The following is a 23,011-nucleotide window of genomic DNA, read 5'->3' as shown; positions in this document are numbered from 1 at the left end:
TTATTAAATGGAATATAATAAGATGGTTTGGAAAATGGAAAGATGGGTAGGTGGATGTAAAGTATTTTTTGACATTTTACTAAAAAAAAAACAAAAAAAACAACAACACTACAGTGGATGTTTTATAATCAACATATAAAAAAAGAACTTTATAATCTACTGATAAAAAAAGAGTATTAATATATTGATGCTGTATTTTAAGAAATAAAAACAGATTCAGGCAATCAGTATTCCTGTTTCTATCTATCTGTCAATGCACTTTACTAAGCATTTAATAAAAATATGAATAACAAAAATACTTTGCCTATATGTTATCAAAAAAAGTATTTGCCAAATGTTCATATCTTTTCTGTGAGTAGTCCAGCTTCTGAATTCATCTGTCACTATAAGCATATCACCACCTTACTTTGTAGCAATATATCAGAGCTTATCCACTTAAGAGATCTTTCAATAGTTGTGCAGTCATTCTTACTACATGCCACAATGAGTAACAACCAACACATGGAAAGTTATGCTCACAGTTTTCTGCCATTTACAAGGACTAATCCTTGAGCATTATCAGGAAAGAGGTACAACAAAGAACTGTTCTTTTTTAGTACAACATCATCTCGCCCAGTAAGGCTGTCCACACTCAAAACACTTCATCAGCTTATCATGCTCCGCAAACGTTCTTTAAAAGGTATGTCTTTGGCCAACAAATATGAGTTAAAAGGTAGAAGTGTATACACGACAGAACGCTAAAAACATTTTTAGCTGTAGGAACACAAAAAACGTGTTTAACCTTGTCTAAAAATGACAAAAAATATTACATTTGTCACTGCTGACTGCTGCTGTGTTCTTTTAAATGCATTTACTTCAAAAACGTTTTGACTTGCCCTCCTCCTAAGAGAATGGGATGAAGTGCATTAAAGTCATACAAAGGATTGATGCAGAAAGTGACTTCTTTCAATATTCAAATTAAATTCATTTTCCAAACCATACTTTTATTTTACTTTATAAGTTTGGAACAAAACTCAAGTTCTCAGAGAAAAGAAATCAGGCAGACATTAGGAAGATGTGTCAGCTTCACACAGGGATTCAAACCTGGGTACTGCAGCTTTGAGACGGAATGCTAGTGTGCTGGTCCATGATGAACATTTTAGCAAGAATGACGTAGGATCAAAAAAGTAATTAGTGAAGATTAAGAATTAGATGTTACCCTCTGAAAGCCCTCACAAGTGACAGATTCATAATGATATTTTTTCTCTAAGAGATCTACATAATACAATCTTAAAAAAAAAAAAAAAAGTGTGTAACTAATGCAATGGTGGTATAAAGCTTTATTCCCGGTAATATACTCCTTACATTTATTAACTTTCATAAAATTGGGTTAAGACGCTCTATTACACTTCAACACGAATTGAAGCAGCAGGTAGCGCTATCATTTACAGTGCTGGATTCTGGTTCATTATCCTATTGCATTCTGTATGGAGTATGGATCTTTTCCCTGTTCTCCAAGGACACCAGTCTACTTCATCTGTCCAATAAGACAATAACAGTCTTTCTGGCAAGATTAATTGGGTCTGGTGTGACTTTACAATAGATTGGTATCATGGCTTGCATCTGTTTTTACCAGTAACAAATAGCAGCTCCCCATTATCCTACAATGAATACACTGTTGGATTTTAAAACTGACCAAGCCTTCACCAAACTTACTGTATGTTTGTATGTAACTTGAAGATGGGAAGAGTGAGGATGGTCCAATAAACACAAACTTCTGCTAAGCTGCAGACATTATTATAGAGATATTACAACACAACAAAATTCAGACACTATTTTTCAATTCAATTCAGTTTTTAACTAATACTAGGATAGTTTAAACTATTGAAAGAACATTTAAAACGCTGAAATATTACAATAAATCACTATATTGAATTAAATAAATTGCATAACAAGCTTGTGTTCTTGTTGTCAAGTCTACATTTGCAAAGTTTACTTCTGCAGCTCATTTTTGAAAAAGGGGTATGCAACACATTCCAACAAAATAATCAGCCTAGGTTAAGAGAAATTTCAACTCATTACTCAATTTAAGCTTCCTGCAAAAGAATATGATGAGAGTTAAAACCTGAAATGCCTTAAGGTCTAATTCTGTTTCAATACAATACATATTTTTATGATATCTGAAATGTCAATTACAGGTGGCCATGTTGAAAAACACAAAGAATCTGATTTCACTACAGAACTCTCAAACTAAAATAAAAGTTGAAAAAGGTCCTTCCATCCCACCTATAACTATCACGGTCAATTAAGAAATGGGAATATCAGCAGAACTGGGAGACACAAGGGAGTAGCTGCTGGTATAAATCAATCAGTGCTCATTTACTTAAATATTCTTTTATATGTTCTTTATTAGAGTAAAATAAAAAGGGAGCTGACAACCCCTGAAGAGACCATAAAAAGACTGGAAAGGAGATGTGACCAATGAGTACATTATCCTTACAAGCTATCTAAGTTTTCATTGCAGAGTACACTCAAGTAACATGCTTTTGGGCTGAGCCACAGGGTGTGTGTGTTTGCAAAGGTAGGTTGTCATGTTTGTGTTGATTGGTGCGCTATCCACAGTGCATTTGTTAGATAATTTAGCAAGGAGCAAAGTGCTTACAAAGGATTGTGTGCCTGGTATAGCTATGCCTCAACATGTTTAAGTGCACACCCTGCACTTTAACATTACACATTCAATGAAATGAAGTAGGCCATGAAGTGTAGATATCTGCTTGCCAGATAGGGATGGGGAATGGGGGGTAGTGAAGGAAAGATGATTAGCAACTTGCTAAAATGAACTTAATATGTGTGGCATGCCAGTCTGCAAACTACTTGCCCACTAAGTGTACAGTTTATTCAGATTATGGAAATGAGTGTAATTACCTTTTAAAAGGCCCACCCAACATCATCCTCATTTAGTTGAACTGAGTATTGATGGAAGCTCCCCCACCCCCCCTTTCATTACATTTAATTGAGGCATTTTGTTTCCATAATTCTGTACGGTGATGAAAAGGACCAAGAGGTAAAATGAGCACAATTGCTGCTATTGTGATCTAAATTCTTACATTTTTTTTCATCTGCATTACTATACAGCTTGTGTTTAACTCATATCACACTTTACATTTTTCTGTAACAGTACACTTTACATTTTATGAATGACAGGGAATTGATGTTACATTCAGTGCTGGTCACAGTAATGTCTATGTATTCCCAATTGTATCCACATATACCTGTGTTGTCAATGAGGATTATATTTGCTTACCCACAAATGGGCAGGTTAAATCAACAGTCATTTCTTCACTGATCCTAAATGAGGATTGACTAGCAATCTATCAGAATTGGTTCCATAATAGTGTCCAGTACTGGCCACAACATAGATAGACGCCAGCATTCCAGCATCTTGTAATGGATTTAGCTACTGACTGAAATTATCCATACCGGCAGCTGTCTTAATAGTCACTTGTATACCCATCCCAAAGACATCCATCTAAGATTAACTGGTGATTGTTAACTGGCCTAGTATGAGTTAGTGTGGAACTGTGCGCTGTCATGTGATATGATGGACAACCATTTTATGTAGGGTTGGTTCTTGCCTCATATACAGTCAGTTCTGTAAGTATTTGGACAGTGACACAATTTTTATAATTTTGGCACAGTACACAACCACAATGGATTTGAAATAAAGCAACCATTATGTGACTGAAGTGTAGGCTTTTAGTTTAAGGGGTTTACCAAAAATATTGCATGAGCTGTTTAAGAATGACAGGCATTTTTTATACATGGTAATCCCTACTTTCAAGGGCTCAAAATTATTTGGACAAACTAACAATCATAACTATAATGATCATTTTCAATATTTTGTTGAAAATCCCTTGTAGTCAATGACTGCCTGAAGTCTGGAGCCCATGGCCATCTCCATCTGCTGGGTTTTCCCCCTACTGATGCTTTGCCAGACCTTTACTGTTGTTGTCTTCATTTGCTACTTGTTCATTGGACTTTTCACCATCAGTGTTGTCTTCAGCAAGTGAAATGCATATCCTATTGGGTTTTGGTCAGTTGATTGACTTGGACTTGAAGAATACTCCACTACTTTGTGTTGAAAAGCCTTGGCTTGCTTTCATAGCATGTTTTGGCTCATAGTCCATCTGTTTCGTGACGTTTGGTCCCATCAGTTTTGCAGTAGTTGGGTGAATTTGAGCAGATAGTATATTCTGGTAAACTTCAGAATCCATCCTTCTACTTCTGCCAGAAGTCATATCATCAATGAACATTAGTGACCGATTTCCATTGGCAGTCTATTATGCCCATGCCAGAACAAAGCCCTACATCATGTTTCACAGATGATGTGGTTTTCAACGGTTACTGATCAGTTTCTTCTCTTTTCCATCCTTGTCTCTTTCCCACATTCAGGGTATATCCTTGGTCCAAAGAAATTTGTTCCAGAACTGGGCAGGCTTTTAAAAAATGGCAAAGTCTAATCTGTCCTTCCTATGCTCGAGGCTTACCAGTGGTCTGCACTTTGTGGTAAACCTACTATATTTACTTTCATGAAGTTTCCTGTTGATTGTAGATCTTGGCAATAATAGGTCTACCTCACAGAGAGTGTTCTTGATTTGGCTAAATGCTGTGAAGGGGTTTTCCTTCACCAAGGAAAAAAGTTTGCAATCATCCAGCACAGTTGTTTTCCATGATTGTTCGGGCCTTCTGGAGTTGCAAAGCTCACCAGTGCATTCCTTCTTTTTAAGAATGCTCCAAATAGTCAATTTGGCCACTCTTTGTGTTTCTACTTTCTCTCTGTAAAGGGTGTGGTTTGTTTTCTTAGCCTAATGATGGACTGTTTTTACTTACATGGACAGCTCTTTGGACCTCATATTGAGAGTTCACAGTGACAGATTCCAATTGCAAATTTCACACTTGGAATCACTTCCAGAACGTTTACCTGCTTAATAGTTAATGAAATAATGAGGGAACTGCTCCCACCTGGCTATAGAACACCTTGTCAGTCAAATGTCTATATACTTTTGAGCCTCTGAAAATGGGGGGGACCTTGTATAAAAGTGGCTGTCATTCCTAGAAGGCTCTTACTATATTTTTGGTAAACCCCTTAAATTAAAGTTGAAAGTCTATACTTTCACCACATAATGATTGCTTTATTTTGAATCCATTTGGGTGGCATACAGAGCCAAAATTATGAAAATTGTGTCACTGTCCAAATATTTATGGACCTGACCGTATGTTGCTAATAGCTAATAAATCAGGTGCAGAAAAATCAGAATATACAGTAGATGCATTGTTCACATTTAATGAAGCAGTGAAGATATTTAAAGATTTTAACTGACTCAGACTAAAAGGTGCACATGGATAGAGAGCACCTTTGGTTTGGGAAAGAGGAAGCATAAGATAAATCTGGTCCCACTTCTGAAATCTAGTAATTGACAAAAAAGCCTGATTAGTTATAACAATGTGTTAAAAATAAATTAAGAATCAAATGCTAACTTAACAATTTCCATTGTAAAAGAAAAGTGAATGAGTTGATTAAGATTCCTGTGTATACCATGAACTACAAGACAGACTAACCAGTCTCTTTTAGAAAATACAAATATGATCTACACACTAGAACATTCCAAATTTAACCTAGATGTGCTAATGAACATAACAATAATTAATTACATTTATATGGTAGTTAAATAAAAGAAAAGCTATATGAATAAATAAGATTCTCACTACCTACTATCTAATGAAACCACAGCCAAAGAAATGGGCTTAACAGAAGCGGGTAGTGAAGAAGCATGAGAGGTATAAAATAAACGGGAATGCCCCACCTGTCAGGTACTGGAGTGCCAGCAGTCAATTCCCAGTACTCCTACCTTTTTTTTGCTCACCAGGTGAAGCAGGAGGGGAAGCCCTGAAGTGCTCTCGCTTATGGCATCAAGTGTACACTAGAGCACAGCTCACATCAGAACCAGTGATAACTGTACAGTTTCATTGGGGCAATACATCTGTCACACCATAGGAAGGCCAGAAAATTTTTACTGAGAAGGACAAATACTCGCTTGATCTTGACTTTCTGTATGAATATAGACCATGAGTGCTCAAAATTGTTTTTTTGTTGACTTTTAAGCAGGAGGTGTCACAAAAGTTAGCGCAGAGATGCTCAGTTTGTGGCGGCCAAGTATTCATTGAAATGTTGTTTTTGATCCTTTGAAATCTGCTTTTCATATGGTTGTGAAGCAGAATTAACCAAGTGTTAGACTGCCCACGCAGTAACAGGGTATGCGAGCCTGGATTAGACCATCATTAGACAAATTAGTTTAACCTTACTGAATAAAAATTACCTTACATTTGGTGTACATGACTGGCTGATGGGTCAATGATGTAAAGCTACCATCTGCAGGATTAAGAATGAATGCCTCTAAATTAAAATCTCTCCCAAAACCTACAGACTTTTGATGGGCCATGGACTGAAGTCATAGTAGACCAGTGCAGAGAGCTGTATATGATGCCACTTTGATCTTCCTCTTGTACACCACAAGATCCTGGGGAATTTGGCGCAAAAGTATTTGTAGACAACCTGATACATTTAGAGGAGCCCAAGGTAAAGCCTAATGAGAGGGAGACAAATTGATAACATTATGAAAGAAGCTAAAATGCCACACCACAAACTCAAAAACAGAGCCACTATCAGGGAAGCCTAACAGACTATTGACCAACAGCAGGCACCAAATTCCTGATTGCATAAAAACAACAATAGCAAAAAAACCCAATAAGAATGACTAAATCAATATTTTCTTTGTTTAAGCACTATTGTATCACCAGCACTGTGGCTTGAGTACTCAAAGTAGCCTATTTTACCAGAGCAAACTGCAGAATGACACAATGCAAAATTAATTGGGAGCGCTCATATTTGAAGGCAATATTCACTTGTGACTATGACAAAAATTTTCAGTGAAACTGAAGCATGTACATCCAAAATATGCTAACTTCACTAAAGTTAAACTAAACTAAAGTTCAGGAGGCTTAGTGATTTGCAGGGTAACACAGTGGCATGGTGGTAAGTATTGTAGGCTTATCATTTCAGAGATCTGAGATTAAATTTCGTCCTGGTCACTGTCTGTGTGAATTTTGCATATTCTCTAATATATTATCATATGTCTTCTCTAGGCACTGTAATATTCTTTCCTTGTCAAAAATATGTGCAGATTAGGGTGACATGCAACTCTATACTGACTCTGTGCAAGTAAGTGAGAGGCATACCTTTGGCAAATTACTCAGTTACAGCTAATATCTACTGCAAGATTTAAAATCTTTAATATTGACTTAGGTTTCAAAGAAATATTTAGTCACTGCAAACACAAGAAATAAACAACTAGATAAATACACAGACAAGCTAAGTTAATGAAGTTAATAATGGGCTTTGAAGTTGGAAGGAAGGCTAGCTAAAAGATTTAGCAACACTCAAGAATGTTAGATAGGTAGACATGAATCTCTCTCTCTCTCTCTCTATGTTGAACATTGAAGCAACACAAAAAAGTCCAGTGTTTCGCCAGAACTTGGGCTGATTAGCCCTGCAGACCATATTCATTAGATTGGCAGCCCCAGTACCTTCTTAATAAAAGAACTAAAGCAACTATTCACCCTCAGACATATTAACTATATTCACTTTGCTCCTTGATCCCCAAAGAATGGGGCTGGAATAGACTTATCATATGTAACAGATCTACTGCAGACAAGCTGAAAGGGTGTGCAAAAGAAGAGAGCGAATCCTCGTATTGGGATGTCACTGCACCGGGAACTGCAGCTGGCTGACTTTGATTTAAATCAAAACAGATGATTCAGAACAGAAAATTGTGTTCTCTGCCTTTGTAGCAAAGCACACTGCAATTATGGAATGCCTTCTCTCTACTTGCAGACAAAAGGCCTGCCCACGCTTGGATTCACAGAGGCCCCTTCCCCATTTCGAGTCACTCATTCCAGACTTACCTCTATGCACATGATGGCATGGCCCAGAAAGTCACTCCACTAATACAGGAACAGACAATATTATTGTTTTCTCCAGCTAACATGAAAAACCTTCTCAGTGGGTTCTCGCTCTCCACTCAGAGTAAACTTATCTTAAGTTGTTGTTCATATCTGTTAAACACTACAAATCAGTAAAAACCTGAGTTGTGACGTCACATATTTATAGCAACTCCCTAGGTTAGGTGAATATGGAATGCTTGTCTATTAGTCAAAATAATAAGACCTTCACCTCATGGTAATACTGGAATAAAGACATTTTTCTCTGACAATAAACCTCAATTACTGAACTGTAAGAGCTGCCTGCAGCTTTTGCCTAAGGAGGGAGGTGAAAGTGAATTCTAAATTTATAACAGTAAAAAGTATAATTAAACTTGACTACAGATAACAGGTAGGATCTATGGCAATCACTTTAACTTCTAAACACTAATTTGAAAAACTGGCCCACATTATGTCTTCACAAACATATTGCCAGGCAGTTGGTCTCTTTAAAAAAGTGTGCGTTATGCACTCACTACCCACTGGTAAATGTTGACCACCCAAATGATTATCCTAACACAAATGTTGCAGTAAGGATTGCCTGTTGATTTATTGATATACTGTCTGTGGATAATAGCAACAAACTGACTGCTATAAACCACTACTCTAGTATGAAGATCTATAATATTTTGTATAACTATATTTTGCATATTAACATTAAATACAGTTATAGCACTAGGAACATTGACACACTAGGTACTATAATGCACGTATCTATTCACTGTGCATACTTCAGGTGAGTTTTGAGTGCTCTATCACAATATAAATCAATGTCCTGTCATGGCTATGATTTCTATATGGTATGTGAATATCACTATAGGTGCTATTATTATAACACTGAATACTAAAGGTGAGTATAAATGAAACAGTCACCTTTGACTCTTTCAGAACATTTAGGGTGCATCATAGGGTCATTTTAAAAAAACTTGGTATGAACAAGGAGGATGGCAGCAACACATTGAAGAGTCTAATAAGTGCAAAGGCATGATTGACGTTTTTTAATATTCATACATGCTAAAGTGCATACTGTTTGTCTTACAGGCAGTCTTACAACATCAACTTTGTGTGTTTATTTTGTTTTCTAATATATCTGTGTCAGCCTATCTTCACATTAACATAGACCACTATTTCTAAAAGTTGGAATCTCAGAGGCTACACAACAGTACATGCTTAGCTACTAAATTAATAATAATAATAATTATTATATGTAGTAGACAAACTATAACACCCAGACAAAACTTGAAGAGATAGCTTTCCCTCCAAATTAAAGACTGGATATTTGAACAACAGAGATGGTGTTTTCCTCTCTGCAATTCAAAGGTGCATACAAGTGACTCTCTTGCTCATCATAATAACCACACTGCACCAGGTAATGGGTTTGTCAGTTTCCCCTCATCATCCTGGGCCTCTGGGGCATATCCAGAGTATAAGAGAAACCACACTGGATAGAGAATTCTGGTTCCAAGGCCTAGGCTGTACACAACAAGACAATACTACATGTAGCTAGTAGTTTAGAGCAACAACAAACAGCACAAGTTCCAGCTCCTTTCCTTTCACATATGCAGTCCTACTTGTAGATTTCAATACTCACAAAGGAAATGAGTGAGATACCTGGAGGTGCATGCTTAGAAGGAACAGCTTGCCTAATCTGAATATAAACCAGTAAATCACTACTGGAATTCTGTGCTAGTAATGGATTGCTGATAATGAACACCAGGTTTAAACACAAAGATGCTCACAAGTGTACCCCAAACCAGAATATCTTAGGCCAAAAGTTAATGATTAATAATGTAGTTGTGTCATCTGATCGGAATCTGTTATGGATACTCGGTTAAAAAGAGATCCTGAGCTGCCAAATGACAGCCACTTGGTGGCGAGCGTGCTCAGATGGATGGAGCAGTGAATGGACAGATCTGGACAAACAAAACAGGCAATAAAAGTGTGCTTTAAAAGACTGGAAAATGCCTCTGTTCAGAGTTCAAGTCCCAACCCTAAAGGAACCTTTCCTGCATCTGATGAGATGCCAGGAATATGGAAAAATATTTCAGGGACTACTTAACATGGTGGACATGCTCTCTTTGAAGAAGGCAATGCCATAAGCATTGGTTGGACTTTGCCCACCTCTTTGGTTGAGGTTGCTGAGATTAAAAAGCTCCTTATTAGGAAGTTGCATAGTTGGATGAGATTTGATAGCAACAACATGGGATAACACTCCTCAGCAGTTGTGAAGTTGGGATTCCTAAGCATACAAATCTCAAAAATTACTCAAAATGCCCACTGAAGGGAGAAAAGCATCAGACTATAGCTAGTAATGAATGGGCAAATGTAGAATCTTTAGAAATAAAAAATTATTTTTACAAAAATGCTCTGTAGAAGTGAAGCTCTGAACAGCACAAAAGGCAAAGCGGGTGTTGCCTAAAATAGCAGAGCAAAGTCCCAATAACAAAAACAAAAGGAGAGCAAAAAAAAAAAAAAAAGTCCAAAAGGTCGATAACATTACATCAAAAAGCAAGGCAATAAACACTATAGAACTCACCAACAGAATGAGCACATTCAATGAACCACAACAGACTGTGGGTTTTCCTCAGCCTTAATTGGGCTTGAGGCAATTTCTTGACAGTGATGAGCAGGTGGCCTCTCATCTTGCCCGACCAACCACAAAACACATGGCACATGGAAAAAGATACATCGATATAAGGAAACTAATTATTAAACAATATTAAAATTAAAAATGAACAAAACAAACAAAAAGACATTTGATCCCCAGCCATGGGAGAAACCTGGCTGAAACAAAACATCATTGTCCCAGGGACAGCTTATTGTTCATCACTTGAACCTCAAATTAAGAAGGAGCAATGTGAATTTTTTCACACGCCATGGAACAGTAGACCAACGCTTTGAAAACCTAAGGTTTGGACCTCTGATCATAGCAAATTAAGTCGTCCTTTGCCCTCATTAGATCTTTGGCACACATTAAAATGGTTTGCAACTGAGAGTGATGCAGCTAAGATTGGCACCACCAGATCAAAGAGCATAGTTCCCTCCCAGAAGATAAGGGCTTATTCCCTGCAAGTAAGGGTTGGAGAGATGCCCCAAGTAGAGGAGTACAAGTACCTTGGGAACTTCTTAATGGGTGAATGTAAAAGTGTAAAACTGATTGTGATGTTGACCAACTAATCAGTGCAGCAGAAGAAGTTTTACAAATGTAGTACCAGATCCTGATGGAGATGTCAGAGCTAAGTACATGGACAAACCTGTTGATTACTAGTCAGTCTATATTCCCATGCTCATCTGAGGTCATGATCTCTGGGCAGTTATTGAAAGAATGAGATCATAAGTACAGCATAAATATACAAAATGATAGTGCAGGATTCTGGACTTATTCTTTGCAAAAGGGTAGAAAAGGCGTAACTTTCAGGATCACCTGCTGCTTCTCTGTTTTAAGAGAAGTCAGTTGAGGTGGTTTGACTTTGAAGTTGGAATGCTCCTTGGATATGTCCCACCTGGAAAACAGTAGTGCCAAGGGGGAAAAAAAAAACAGGCAGCATTTGGAGCCCAATACTAGTCTGAAAAAAAGGTTAAAATGAAGACCTCATGGAATGACTGTGAGAGCTAGTTTAACTCAGCTGATACTATATATTCAAATATGAGTATCTGCCTACATAGAATAGCACCTAACAAGCACCAATACCACTGCACTGAAACAATTAAAAAACAAAAAATAATCACAATAAAGAAGTGTGCAATACTGAAAACAGTAGAACTTGAAAAACCAGAAATAATGAAGGAATTGGTTATAAATCAGTGAGACTATTATGAAGTGTGTGGTAAGTTGCCAGGTAGGGCAGTGATGGTGAAACCAGTAGGAAGAAGTATATAGAAGCCAGGCAGCATCAAAGGCAAAAAATAGGCCAAGGTCAATACTATGAAATAAATAAAACTTAGTAAACAAAACCAAAGATATCAACCAAAAACTGTAAATTGACAGAACACAGTAGAAACTCCAAACACTCAAATCTATAATAATAAAAGGCAAAGCCCTCACTGACTGACTGACTCACTCACTCACTCACTCACTGACTGACTCACTCATCACTAATTCTCCAACTTCCCGTGTAGGTGGAAGGTTGAAATTTGGCAGGCTCATTCCTTACAGCTTACTTACAAAAGTTAGGCAGGTTTCATTTCGAAATTCAAAGCGTAATGGTCATAACTGGAACATATTTTTTGTCCATACACTGTAATGGAGGAGGCGGAGTCACGTATCGCGTCATCACGCCTCCTACGTAATCACGTGAACTAAAAACAAGGAAGACATTTACAGCACGAGTCACACGCGGGAACGAAGGTAAATGACGTTAATTTTTGACTGTCTTTTAATACTGTGTAAGCATACATATTAACACGTGTGCAATTAAACGTGTGCATTTACGGGGTGATTTGTCAGGCTTAAAAGCTCACCTTTTATCAAACGCGGGAACAAAGGTAACTGACGTTGTTCACTGTCTTTTAATACTGTGTAACCATACATATTAACACATGTCCAATTAAACGTGTGCATTTACGGGGTGATTTCTCAGGCTTAAAAGCTCGCCTTTTACTAAAAAGGTAAATGCAAAACTATTTTCAATCAGTTTATTGAAACGCTCCCGTTAAGGATTGCAATAACATATTCGCGAGATAAAAGAACGAAGTAGGGGGAAATGGAGGAAGACCCGCAAACAGCGAAGAGCAAAAAATTAATTAAACAATTGAGAACGGAGCGAGTTAAGCATACAAGCATGTTCATAAGGGAAACAAAGCACGGTGTAAAACGTAAGTTTAAATTAAGTTTATAGAAACGCTCCCGCTGCGGATTGCAATAACATATTCGCGAGATAAAAGTTTAATGAGAAGACACGAGGTATAAACGAACCACACGCCGTAGCGCAACGTTAGGGGCAACAGTTTCAACCATTCTAGGATCTGCTTCTCGCAACTGAAAGACGGCACATGGCGGATGTTAGCCGACTTGCTGACCGCAACGTTAGGGGCTTCAACTATGGCGCTGACGCCACATCTCAGTGCCAACACTTTGCAGACTGTACTTAAAAGACACGCCCTCCTCACTGGACAGTTAAAAACACCAATCAAACTAACGATGACATCAAGTATTACTCAATCAAAAGTAGGAAAGGAGGCATCTTCATAAAATGCGTGTGGGATGATTTGCATGAGACGCTGCTTTAAAAAAAAAATTATAAAAAAAATACGGGATAAATCCCGTCCAGTATTGATTCAAAATGGGACGCGCAATTTCATTCTCAAACGCGGCACGATTCCGTATTTTAAAGGACGGGTGGCAACCCTACAGTGCCAGGTAACCACCCATACAATCAGATTGTGATTCAGACTAGGAATGCAATGAATGTAATTACCCCGATCTACATACAAGGCGAAAGTCTTGCAACATTCAAAGATGATGGTTTGGGATAAGTACACCATACAACATAAAAGAGCTTATGAAGCCTTGAACCGAAAAAAGCAAGATCTCAGAGATCGTAAAAAAAAAAAAATAGGAGGTAATGTCGTTTTACTCGCTGTAGATTTTACTCAAACATTACCAGTTATTCCACGACGGAGACCAGCAGATGAACTCAACGCGTGTTTAAAATCCATTCTTCTCCCACGCTTGGTTATATGTCGCGTGTTCTCGGGTAGGTGCACCAAAAAATGTATACATTTAAGCATGTAATGGGCAAACAAAAAATGAGGTATACCCGAAGGCACTGCAGTAGTACTTAATGTAACTTTACTTCTTAAATGTTAATGTTTTACTGTTTAATAATTTATACGCTTCTTATATGTTGTTCAAATTCTTTTATCAAAATACCACTGACAGCGCAATGCACGATAACATGGAGTGAATACACCATACGCATCCGCCCACGGCTGCCCTGCTGTGCGCAGATACGAGTTGATTCTACAATAAAATAAAATAAAGATAAAAAGAGTAAAACAATCATCACCCATAAAGCGTGTGTGTGTGTATATATGTGTATATATATATGTTGATATGTGGATGTGTATATGTATGTATGTATATATATATATATATATATATATATATATATATATATATATATATATATATATATATATATATATATATATATATATATATAGATATGTATATATATGTGTATATGTATATGTATATATATGTTTATATGTGTGTGTGTGTATTTTATATATATATAAAACACAGCAACACTCATAACAATGACAACACAATTACATTGACAATCATGTTACGTTATTTTTAAAATGTTTCCTTTTTTTTTCATAACCTCTTTAACACACTACTTCTCCGCTGCGAAGCGCGGGTATTTTGCTAGTCATCTTATAAATGTCTAATAGCTTCTGCTAAAACTAAGTATGTCAGGAGCAGTGTGCTACAAGCTTATACTGGATAGGTAGGAAAAAAATGATAGGCATAGTGTCTTGTAAACAAGATGCTCATGACTATGTAAAGACTGACATAAATGAGTGCCAACCACCCAAAAAAAAACAGGACACAAAATGGTACATTCAGACCATTAATTATAATACAATTATTTAATAAGTGCAAAAAACAAATTACATATTTACAAAAGGTACAAAAATGAGTATGACAAGTTCCAAAAAGATCTGATGACCTAACACTCTTATAGTGTCACTTGACCTTTTACTATCAGAATACATTGTCACTGTAATGTCATATGCTGAAGCATAGGAGTATGGTCACTGCCCCATGTAACACGATGTAAGCATGCCCCTATTCTGATGCTACTGCCTATGGATCCTGGCACTTTAAATGAGATGGTCAAAAACAATCAGAAAAAAAGAATAAAAAGTACAAAAATTGTTTATTTAAATGAATGTCACACCTACCAATCATCATTTCATTTGCATATTTTAAACTTTAAAAGCACAACCGGCTTACTTGCTTTAATTATGAAACAATCATGCTGGGTGGTGTTAGCATTCCAAAATACATTTACCTGTAATATTTGTGTTTATGTATTGGTTAATCTAGTTAAACTGGAAAGAAAACATGGCCATACTTGAAGGAAAAAAAACTCTACTAATAACAAAATATTCTCACATACAAATACATAAAATATGCTATATTTACTGTAAACTGGGGCCCTCCATTATTTCTAGTTTGCCCTTTTTTCTTTTGGAAAACATAACAGTTATTGAGTTCAGTGCTATGAATACTGGAGTGTAACTGATATTGCTCTACTTGAAGTATTGCTAGCCAATTTGGTTTTGCTACTTTCTGCCCTTGGTTGTGTATTAATCTTTTTTTATCTATTCCACTTATAATTTCTCAAGACTGCACCAAGTCCATTATATCCCAGCCTTTTGTAGCAAACAGTGTGCTAAATTGCAGTTCTTTGATTTCAAGTGAGCATGAGCTCTCAAGCTCTTTGTTACTGCAGCAAACATACTGCTGGCACTGCCTCTCTGGTGGGTGCCTAGTGTATAAGTGTGATTCATACTTGCACATTCTGTCTCCTACTCTCAATCTAAGACTGCTTCCTTTCTGACTAATAAGAATGGCATTTCTTCTATCCAAGCTGCAGAAACATAACATAACGATGGTTCAATCTCTTGTAAAAGGCGCTATATAGCGCCCGACCCAGCACAGACTGACGCAGAGGCACGTGTAAAATAAACAGACTTTTTATTTTCTCTTCAGCCATGGAGGAACGCCTTCCCCGTGTCCCACAGGCCCAACACAGTCCAAAAACACACCAACAACCCTTTCTCTGGCACCACTACTCCTCGCAGGCAACCTTGTCCTCTTCCTCCTGATTCTGGCTCTCGAGTGGTGGTGGCTGGCCCTTTTTATAGCCCACCCGGAAGTGTTCCAGGTGCTTGACCACCTGGTCCTAATTGCACTTCCGGGTGGGGCTGCAGATTCGTCCTGAGATAGTCCTCCTTCTGACAGGTTCTCCCATCTCAGCAGATGACTTCTTACGTTGCGATACAGTGTCCATTGGGTTGCAGGTCACCTTCTTAACCAAGGCCCTTCTTGCCCAGATACACAGTTTGGCCTGAGAGCCAAATCTAGAAAGAGTCCTGGCGACTCCAAACTTGCTCCATGTAATAATTATTGATGTCACTGTGCTCCTAGGTAAACTCAAAGCTTTAGAAATGGTTTTATATCCTCACCTTGATCAATGACTTACACAGAATTTGTTTGCAGAGGTCTACAGGACTTTCAGGCTTGGTTTTTGTCCTGACATGCAGTGTGAATAATGGGACATTACAAACGTGTGTGCCTTTCTAAACAATGTCCAAGAGATTCAATTTAACACAGATGCACTCGTACCAAGTTTTAAAAGAAGTTCAAGGATAATTAAAGCAAACAAGATGCACTTGAGCACAATCCAGAGTGCCACTGAAAAGGGTCTAAATACTTAGCTGTATATGAATGAGAGATTTCAGCTTTTGATTTTTAATAAATCAGTAAACTTTTTGAAAATGTGCCTTTATTTTGTCATTATGGGTTACTGAGTGCAGACTGATGGGGGAAAATGGCAAATGTTTCCATTTAAAATTAAATGTGCAACACAGTTAAGTGTGGAAAAAGTGAAGGGGTCTAAATACTTTCTGAATCCACTGTATGTTGTACATTCACAAGCACATAAACTGCACTCCAAAGGTATGTTAGCCTAAGTCTAAGACATCCAAAAATATTCTGCACATTAATTACACACATACAAATACTGACTTATACATCTGAAATGTTCTTCAGCATTCAGTCTTAACTTCAACTCTGAAATTGTAAATCCTTCTCAAAGTATCCATTCTGCAGTGTCTGCCTAAGTTTGTTGGTCTCTAATTCCTCCTGGACAATTAATCAATATATCAATGTGGCCTTTGGGCCTACAGAAATGAAACAATGAGCCAGTAGATGCACATTAAGATGCACACAAAAAATCAGTCAGACAACTTGATCAGGGACTTCTGTCTTTAGGGAACAGACTAAAAAAATGACTGATAAATCTGTAAACAACTCTTGCACAAGCCTTTCTGAAATCAGCTAGGCCTGATCTGTTTTCATTACTTTTACTTGAAAACAGAGCCTGACAGGTGATCTTGGCTCCTCTGGGAAAGCCCACTCCTAATAAAACTGTTTATTCTGGCTCTGCTATCAGAATGTTACAATCTTATTTCTTAACAATAGCAAATGCTTGGTATATTCAGGTTTTGTTTGCTAATTTTCTTTTTATTTTGCCTCCAAACTGCTACTTTGTATTCACAGTGCAAATTGTATTCCTGTGGTATTAATTACAAGTGCATGATTATAAAAAAAAAAAAAAAAAAAGAATTAAATATTATTTGAAAAACATATGATAACATTGTAACTAAATCTTGACAATGATAAATTACTACCTCTGGTTCAATTGCTTGCTTAATTTATTTTCATATTTGCATCAGTTGTTTTGCAAAAATCTTAGCTGACACATTGAATGGTTACATTTTATCAGTGAAAGAACTGGGGGTTGGTGAAGTGGCTTTTGGCTTAAACCTTACGTTTTATATTACCACTCATTTAGCAACAATTAATTGGCATCATCTCCCAGCAAAACAATCTAAACTGCACAAAAGCCATTTTGACCAAGAGAAAAAAAACTTCACTTATGCAGTTCTTTTGTTTATAAAGTTTTAAATTTATAACTAAATATTTATCAAATCATCACATTCTCATTTTCATGAGTGTATCTAAAGAGAATATCCACCATCTTAAATGCTCTCCAAACATATGTCCATTGTCTGAATTTGCTTTATCCAATACATGATCATGTGGAGCCAAAAACTATCCCAGAGGCACTGATGCTAAGAAGGAATCAGCTTTGGACAGTATACCAGTCTTTTATAGGATACATTCATGGACACACACAACACACTCATCCATCTATTTGCTGACTCCTCTTTTTCCAAATCAGGTTTGTAGGAAGCTGGTGCTGGTTCTGGTAGCATCAGATACAACACAGCAACAAACCCAGGACTGGGCCCATAATTAGCACAGGGTAGACTCATTGCACACATGTATACTCATTTATACCAGGCCTCTTTAGAGACCTCAAACAATCAAACATGCATGTAAATGGAACCTGAAAGGAATCCAGAGTACCCAAAAGAAAACAATCACAGACACTATGAGAACATGTAAGCTCCATACAAACAGTGACTAGGCAGGGAACTGAATTGGGTCTTATAAGTTGAGAGGCAACAGTGCTAACAAATGTGCCAACCTGATATGTAGCTTATTTAGGCAAGATATGAATTAAGACTTCTATTTCTCAACAAACATAAAATAGGGAAAATAAATAATTTTTCTTCAATATACTGCATAATAGAATTATGTATATGCTGTGTATTCTGTCATGAGGGACCTCTAATTGGCCCAATTAAAAAAAAGCATTACAGTAAATCACTTTTGGTTGTGCTTGTTTTATTTTTCTTTTTATCAAGTATATGGGGCTCCAACAGTCAACGGAGAGATGACAGAGAAATATGAACAATACCATGTTTGACACAGCCCAGAGGGGTACCTAAAAAGTCTACAGAGTCAGGTCTTCTGAGTCGGGATTTACTGAGTCTAGAGATGGATGGGTATGTGAAGCTGGAAAAAATATTAAGGTGTTATGCAAATCTTGATATAACAGCTCCTACAAACGCTTTTGTTTTAATTTGTCACAGATTTGACAAACTTACACTATAAAAACAATAAAAAATACATGCCTTCCACAATTAGACTGCTGGATGCTCTTCCTTTACTGCCAGTGAAGCACTGCAAGGAATGATTTCGTTCACATATGGAAATTGATGGTTCCCAACTGAAGACTCTCAATGTCTCAAACCAAATGCAGTGCGGGAGTTTACACCATTTTTGTTGCCTTGTGAGGCTTACATCTATTGTATGTTGGGATAACAGTGTTCTTGCTGAGATTTGGCCATGCCCATATTGTACTTATATACTGCTACTCTCAGTTCTAATTAGTCCAACAGAGACAGAAAGTTTCTAACATAGATTTCCTCTCTGTGGGTTTTCTACTTTTTCTTTTTGATGTTGCACTGATACGTTCTGATTGATCTTTGCAGTGTTTGAAAAACTCCAAAATATCTTCCTCACATATACTTTTGCAAAAATAAATAAATAAATAGACAGAAAATCATTGACATTAAACCCAGTAAGCAAAATGAAAATTAAATCAAGTTTTGTAAAATCTCACTTTTCCATATCCATAATGAAACTAGTGAAGAAGACTTTCTGTAGTTTTATGAGATATACCAGGTACATTTTAATCCTTTGTAGGTATTTATTTCACTCTTGCATCCAAAGCACACATACAATTTTGCAAAAGTATGTATGATAATGATAAGTTATGAAAGCACTTCATGGTAGGTAAAGTATGATACTCATTGAATTTTGTAAAAGATATCCTTCCACTTCAACTTTTCAAAGAAGGCCCCTGAACACCATGAATGGCTAGATAGATAGATAGAACACCTACCACTAGAAGAATATTTCAGCTTAACATACTTTGTCTAGGATTGCTGTGTTAGAGGGGTCTGTAGGAACATTTCTAACAAACTGCCTATCTCTGTAAAATTAGCATGCCCGGCCATTCTTAAAAAGCATTTTTATATAAAATAACTTTTCTTGAAATGCTTTCTAGTAATTCCAGCAAAAGTAATGAATTAAATATAGCAGCAGCTGTTGTTCATTACTGTAAAAGGTAACAGCTGAATGATAACCTGGTGGGGAAAAAAGTATTTTTTACTCCTAAAATGTGATTTTTTTTTCAAAGAACCCAGATTCCTGATTAACTTACTCAGGTAAGAGTCCTCTATTCAACTCTGTAATATTTAGTCTTTTTAAAGATGTTCTGAGATAACTCTACTCACCACTTTTATTTATTGACATATTTACAGTATAACATGTTCCCCTTACCTAATTGTTTTTCCTTTGTCTTTTTTCACTTGTAAACCTCACCTCTTCAGCAGCTTCTATAAGAGACTTGCTACAGAAATTCCAGAAAGCCAAGATGTTTTTTGGTACTTTTACAATTTTTCATACCCATTTCAGTGTTGCAAGAGTAAGCTCTAGATGCAAAGCAGAAACAAACCTTAAATAGGGAACCGGCTCACCATTGGGTACAATTACACTCACTCATAGTGGGCCAATATGGAGTCACTGATTAACCTAATCTGTAACTATTTTGGATATGAGAAGAAAACCAAAGCACCAGAGGAAAACCATGCAAATATAGCAAGAATGTGTGAACTTCACATAGACAGTGCCTGAGCCATCGGTCTGCTACCTACCAAAACAAAACTCTGCTAAATATAATTCAAGCAACACTGTTACAATTGCACAGTGAAAAATTTTACTGTACAGATTACTGTGAAATTCTTATTTGTATGTCTAACCAACTGTCTTGTTTTGGACAGGGTTTCTTCCCTGGCTTACGTGTTTGTTGTTTTTGTTAATTTTTCAGTTTAAATAATTTAGTATGATTATTTCTCTTAATATTGTTCTGTTTATTTATCACTTAATCGATAGGTTAAATGTATTCTCGTTATGTTTAAAAACATTTATGTACTGCTTCTTTAAATGTCTTCATGTTGATTGTGTTTTGTGGGCGGTTCCCAAAGATGCAGGGTCACATGCCCATCACAATTGAGGGACTTCTCCCAGCCCTATAAAGACTTAAGGTTAATGCAGTCCCTTGCCTTTCATTGAATGTGCTTAGGTGGAGAGCGGTTTATCTGTAAGTATTGCTATTTGATTTTCTCTTATTTTCTCTTTTTTTTTTAATTCTTTTTGCTACTTTCTTAGGATTTTGTTTTAGTATCTTGATATTGAAACTTGTTTACTTTCAGAATACCTTGCTGGTAAATACTTTTGCCTCTTTGTCACTTTTTTGAGCATTTTGTTATATTTTTGATTTTTGCAAATAAATCTTTAATTTTAAAAACATTTTTGTGGACTTCTCAGGTCTCAAAATATATTTTTGTAGTGGGAGGGAAATCCAAACATTAGTTGAAAGCTATTGTAACTTCACACGAATTTTGCATGCAGCAACTTCCACTCATATTTGTCCAAAAAAACAGACTTGCCAAGGAAAAATTGCACCAGTAGAATAATATAAAAAAAATTGGAGAACATAAAATAAAATATGATAAGAAAATACTTTTTGTTTATTCTTACTATAATGTTTTTTGTGTCAGAGTATACTTTTCTGCAGCTTTATGACAGTTAACTAATCAGCATAAAGCTGCAAGTGTGAATGTTGTTAATTTAAAAAGTTTAACATATTTGTTATTGTTAACATATTTTTAGCTCACACGCCACAGTAGTGCACACTGATTAACACAGCACTTTAGAGATCCAATGTACTAGTTTCAAATCCAGCACTGATTATCTGTGTGAAGATTGAATATTCTCCCTGTGTCTGCATTTCTCCTGGTGCTGGTTAAATGGTCCCAGGTTGAGGGTAGGTATATGTGAGTGGACCCTGTGATGGACGAATACTCTGTTCAGACCCTTTATCTGCATTGTACCCAGTACTGTCAGAATAGGCTTTTGCTCCCTGTTCCTCTGAATTGGTAGATTCAAGAATAACTATTACTAGTTTGGCAGTGAACATACTTACTGTCAGCCCACTATAAACATTTTAAGGAACTGATGACTAAGTGTTTCATTCAATTTCTCAACACAGATACAAATTAGTAGCTGTCAGTTAGTCAAATAAAAAGAACAAACCTAAATACAAATTCACTTAACAATCCACGTTCCTGAATTTCTGTATTACTGGAGCACAAACATATACTTCAGCCGGTTTTTATCCTGCAATTTTGCAAAGTTTAAGTTTCTTCTAAAGAGCTAAGTAAACACATAACATTGCATACCCCATGTCCTTGACTCTTGCTGTGCACTTATGCAACTTGGCTGAAAGCCAATTGCCAAAATCTGCAGCTTCAAGTTCCGGTCAAGAGCAATGGCAACAGGTAGGTAACATCCTATGCATATGGCCTTAAGAAAACATACTGTAAAGAATCAAACAAAATAAATTAATTCCTAAGTAACACATTTGGCATAACGATAAAGTAGTTGTTTAAAAAATTATTACTATTCTTGCATGAAATAAGAAAGTGCTAATCAAATAAATATGTGCAGGAAATTTTCTCATTAAAAATTAGAACTTGCAGCAATTACTAATTTTGTTTGGGATACGTGCAATTTTTTTCCCCAAGGTCAGCTTGACTGTACCTCCACCTGGAGTTTTTACAGTACTCCCCCTAGAGAGGCATTCCATGAGCTTTTTGACACTCTTTGCTATTATTGTTACTTCAGAAGACTGTTCTTAATTTTGGGCCTAGTCAGGGATGAAGTCTCCCAGTTGCCTAAAGTTACACTTGTCTTAGTGGAGCCTATATTGGGGTTGGCCAGTCAGGTTTCTCTTTTTTTGTAGGTCTTTTGAAGGCCACACCTGTTTTTGTTATTTTTGTGGTGCCAGAATCGCAACACATGTGTTTTTTGAGTCTGTATTTTTTGTAGCCTTTTGGACACTTCTACCTATTTATTTTTGCTTTATTAAAGCTGAGTAAAATTAAATTTTATTATTATACTTTGAACAATGGTTTAAGACCTGGTGTATTTTATTGTGTGCATATTGTAATGAGAAGCTTAAAATTAAAAAAATATATATTTCTTCAACCTTGATGGACTGAATCAAAGTTTCTAGAAACAAATGTGTTTTTCAATATCAAAGGGTAATTTTTTTAATTCATAAATACAAAAAAAGTTGGAAAATGTTTATTTCCCTAGTTTCTACTTCGTCTAATGCACATCCTCACTTTGTTTCTTGATAGTTTATTAGACTTGCAA

At 36.5% G+C, this 23,011-nt stretch overlaps 1 protein-coding gene across 1 annotated transcript in view; it reads right to left on the bottom strand.

Annotated features, from left to right (window-relative positions):
- Window positions 1-4,865: 4,865 nt before the first annotated feature.
- The window catches only part of polr2g (RNA polymerase II subunit G), a 236,776-nt gene continuing 218,630 nt past the window's right edge, over window positions 4,866-23,011 (bottom strand). The window contains exon 7 of the mRNA XM_051930879.1: window positions 4,866-4,927. Within this exon, the coding sequence (XP_051786839.1) occupies window positions 4,889-4,927 (39 nt within the window). The 3' untranslated portion in view covers window positions 4,866-4,888. The remainder of the gene's footprint in view (window positions 4,928-23,011) is intronic.

Source organism: Erpetoichthys calabaricus, chromosome 1 (genome assembly GCF_900747795.2).
Source record: "Erpetoichthys calabaricus chromosome 1, fErpCal1.3, whole genome shotgun sequence".
In the NCBI taxonomy this organism is placed as follows: domain Eukaryota; kingdom Metazoa; phylum Chordata; class Cladistia; order Polypteriformes; family Polypteridae; genus Erpetoichthys; species Erpetoichthys calabaricus.
Note: the sequence above shows the minus strand (reverse complement) of the source record. Positions and strands in the feature narration are given on the sequence as shown.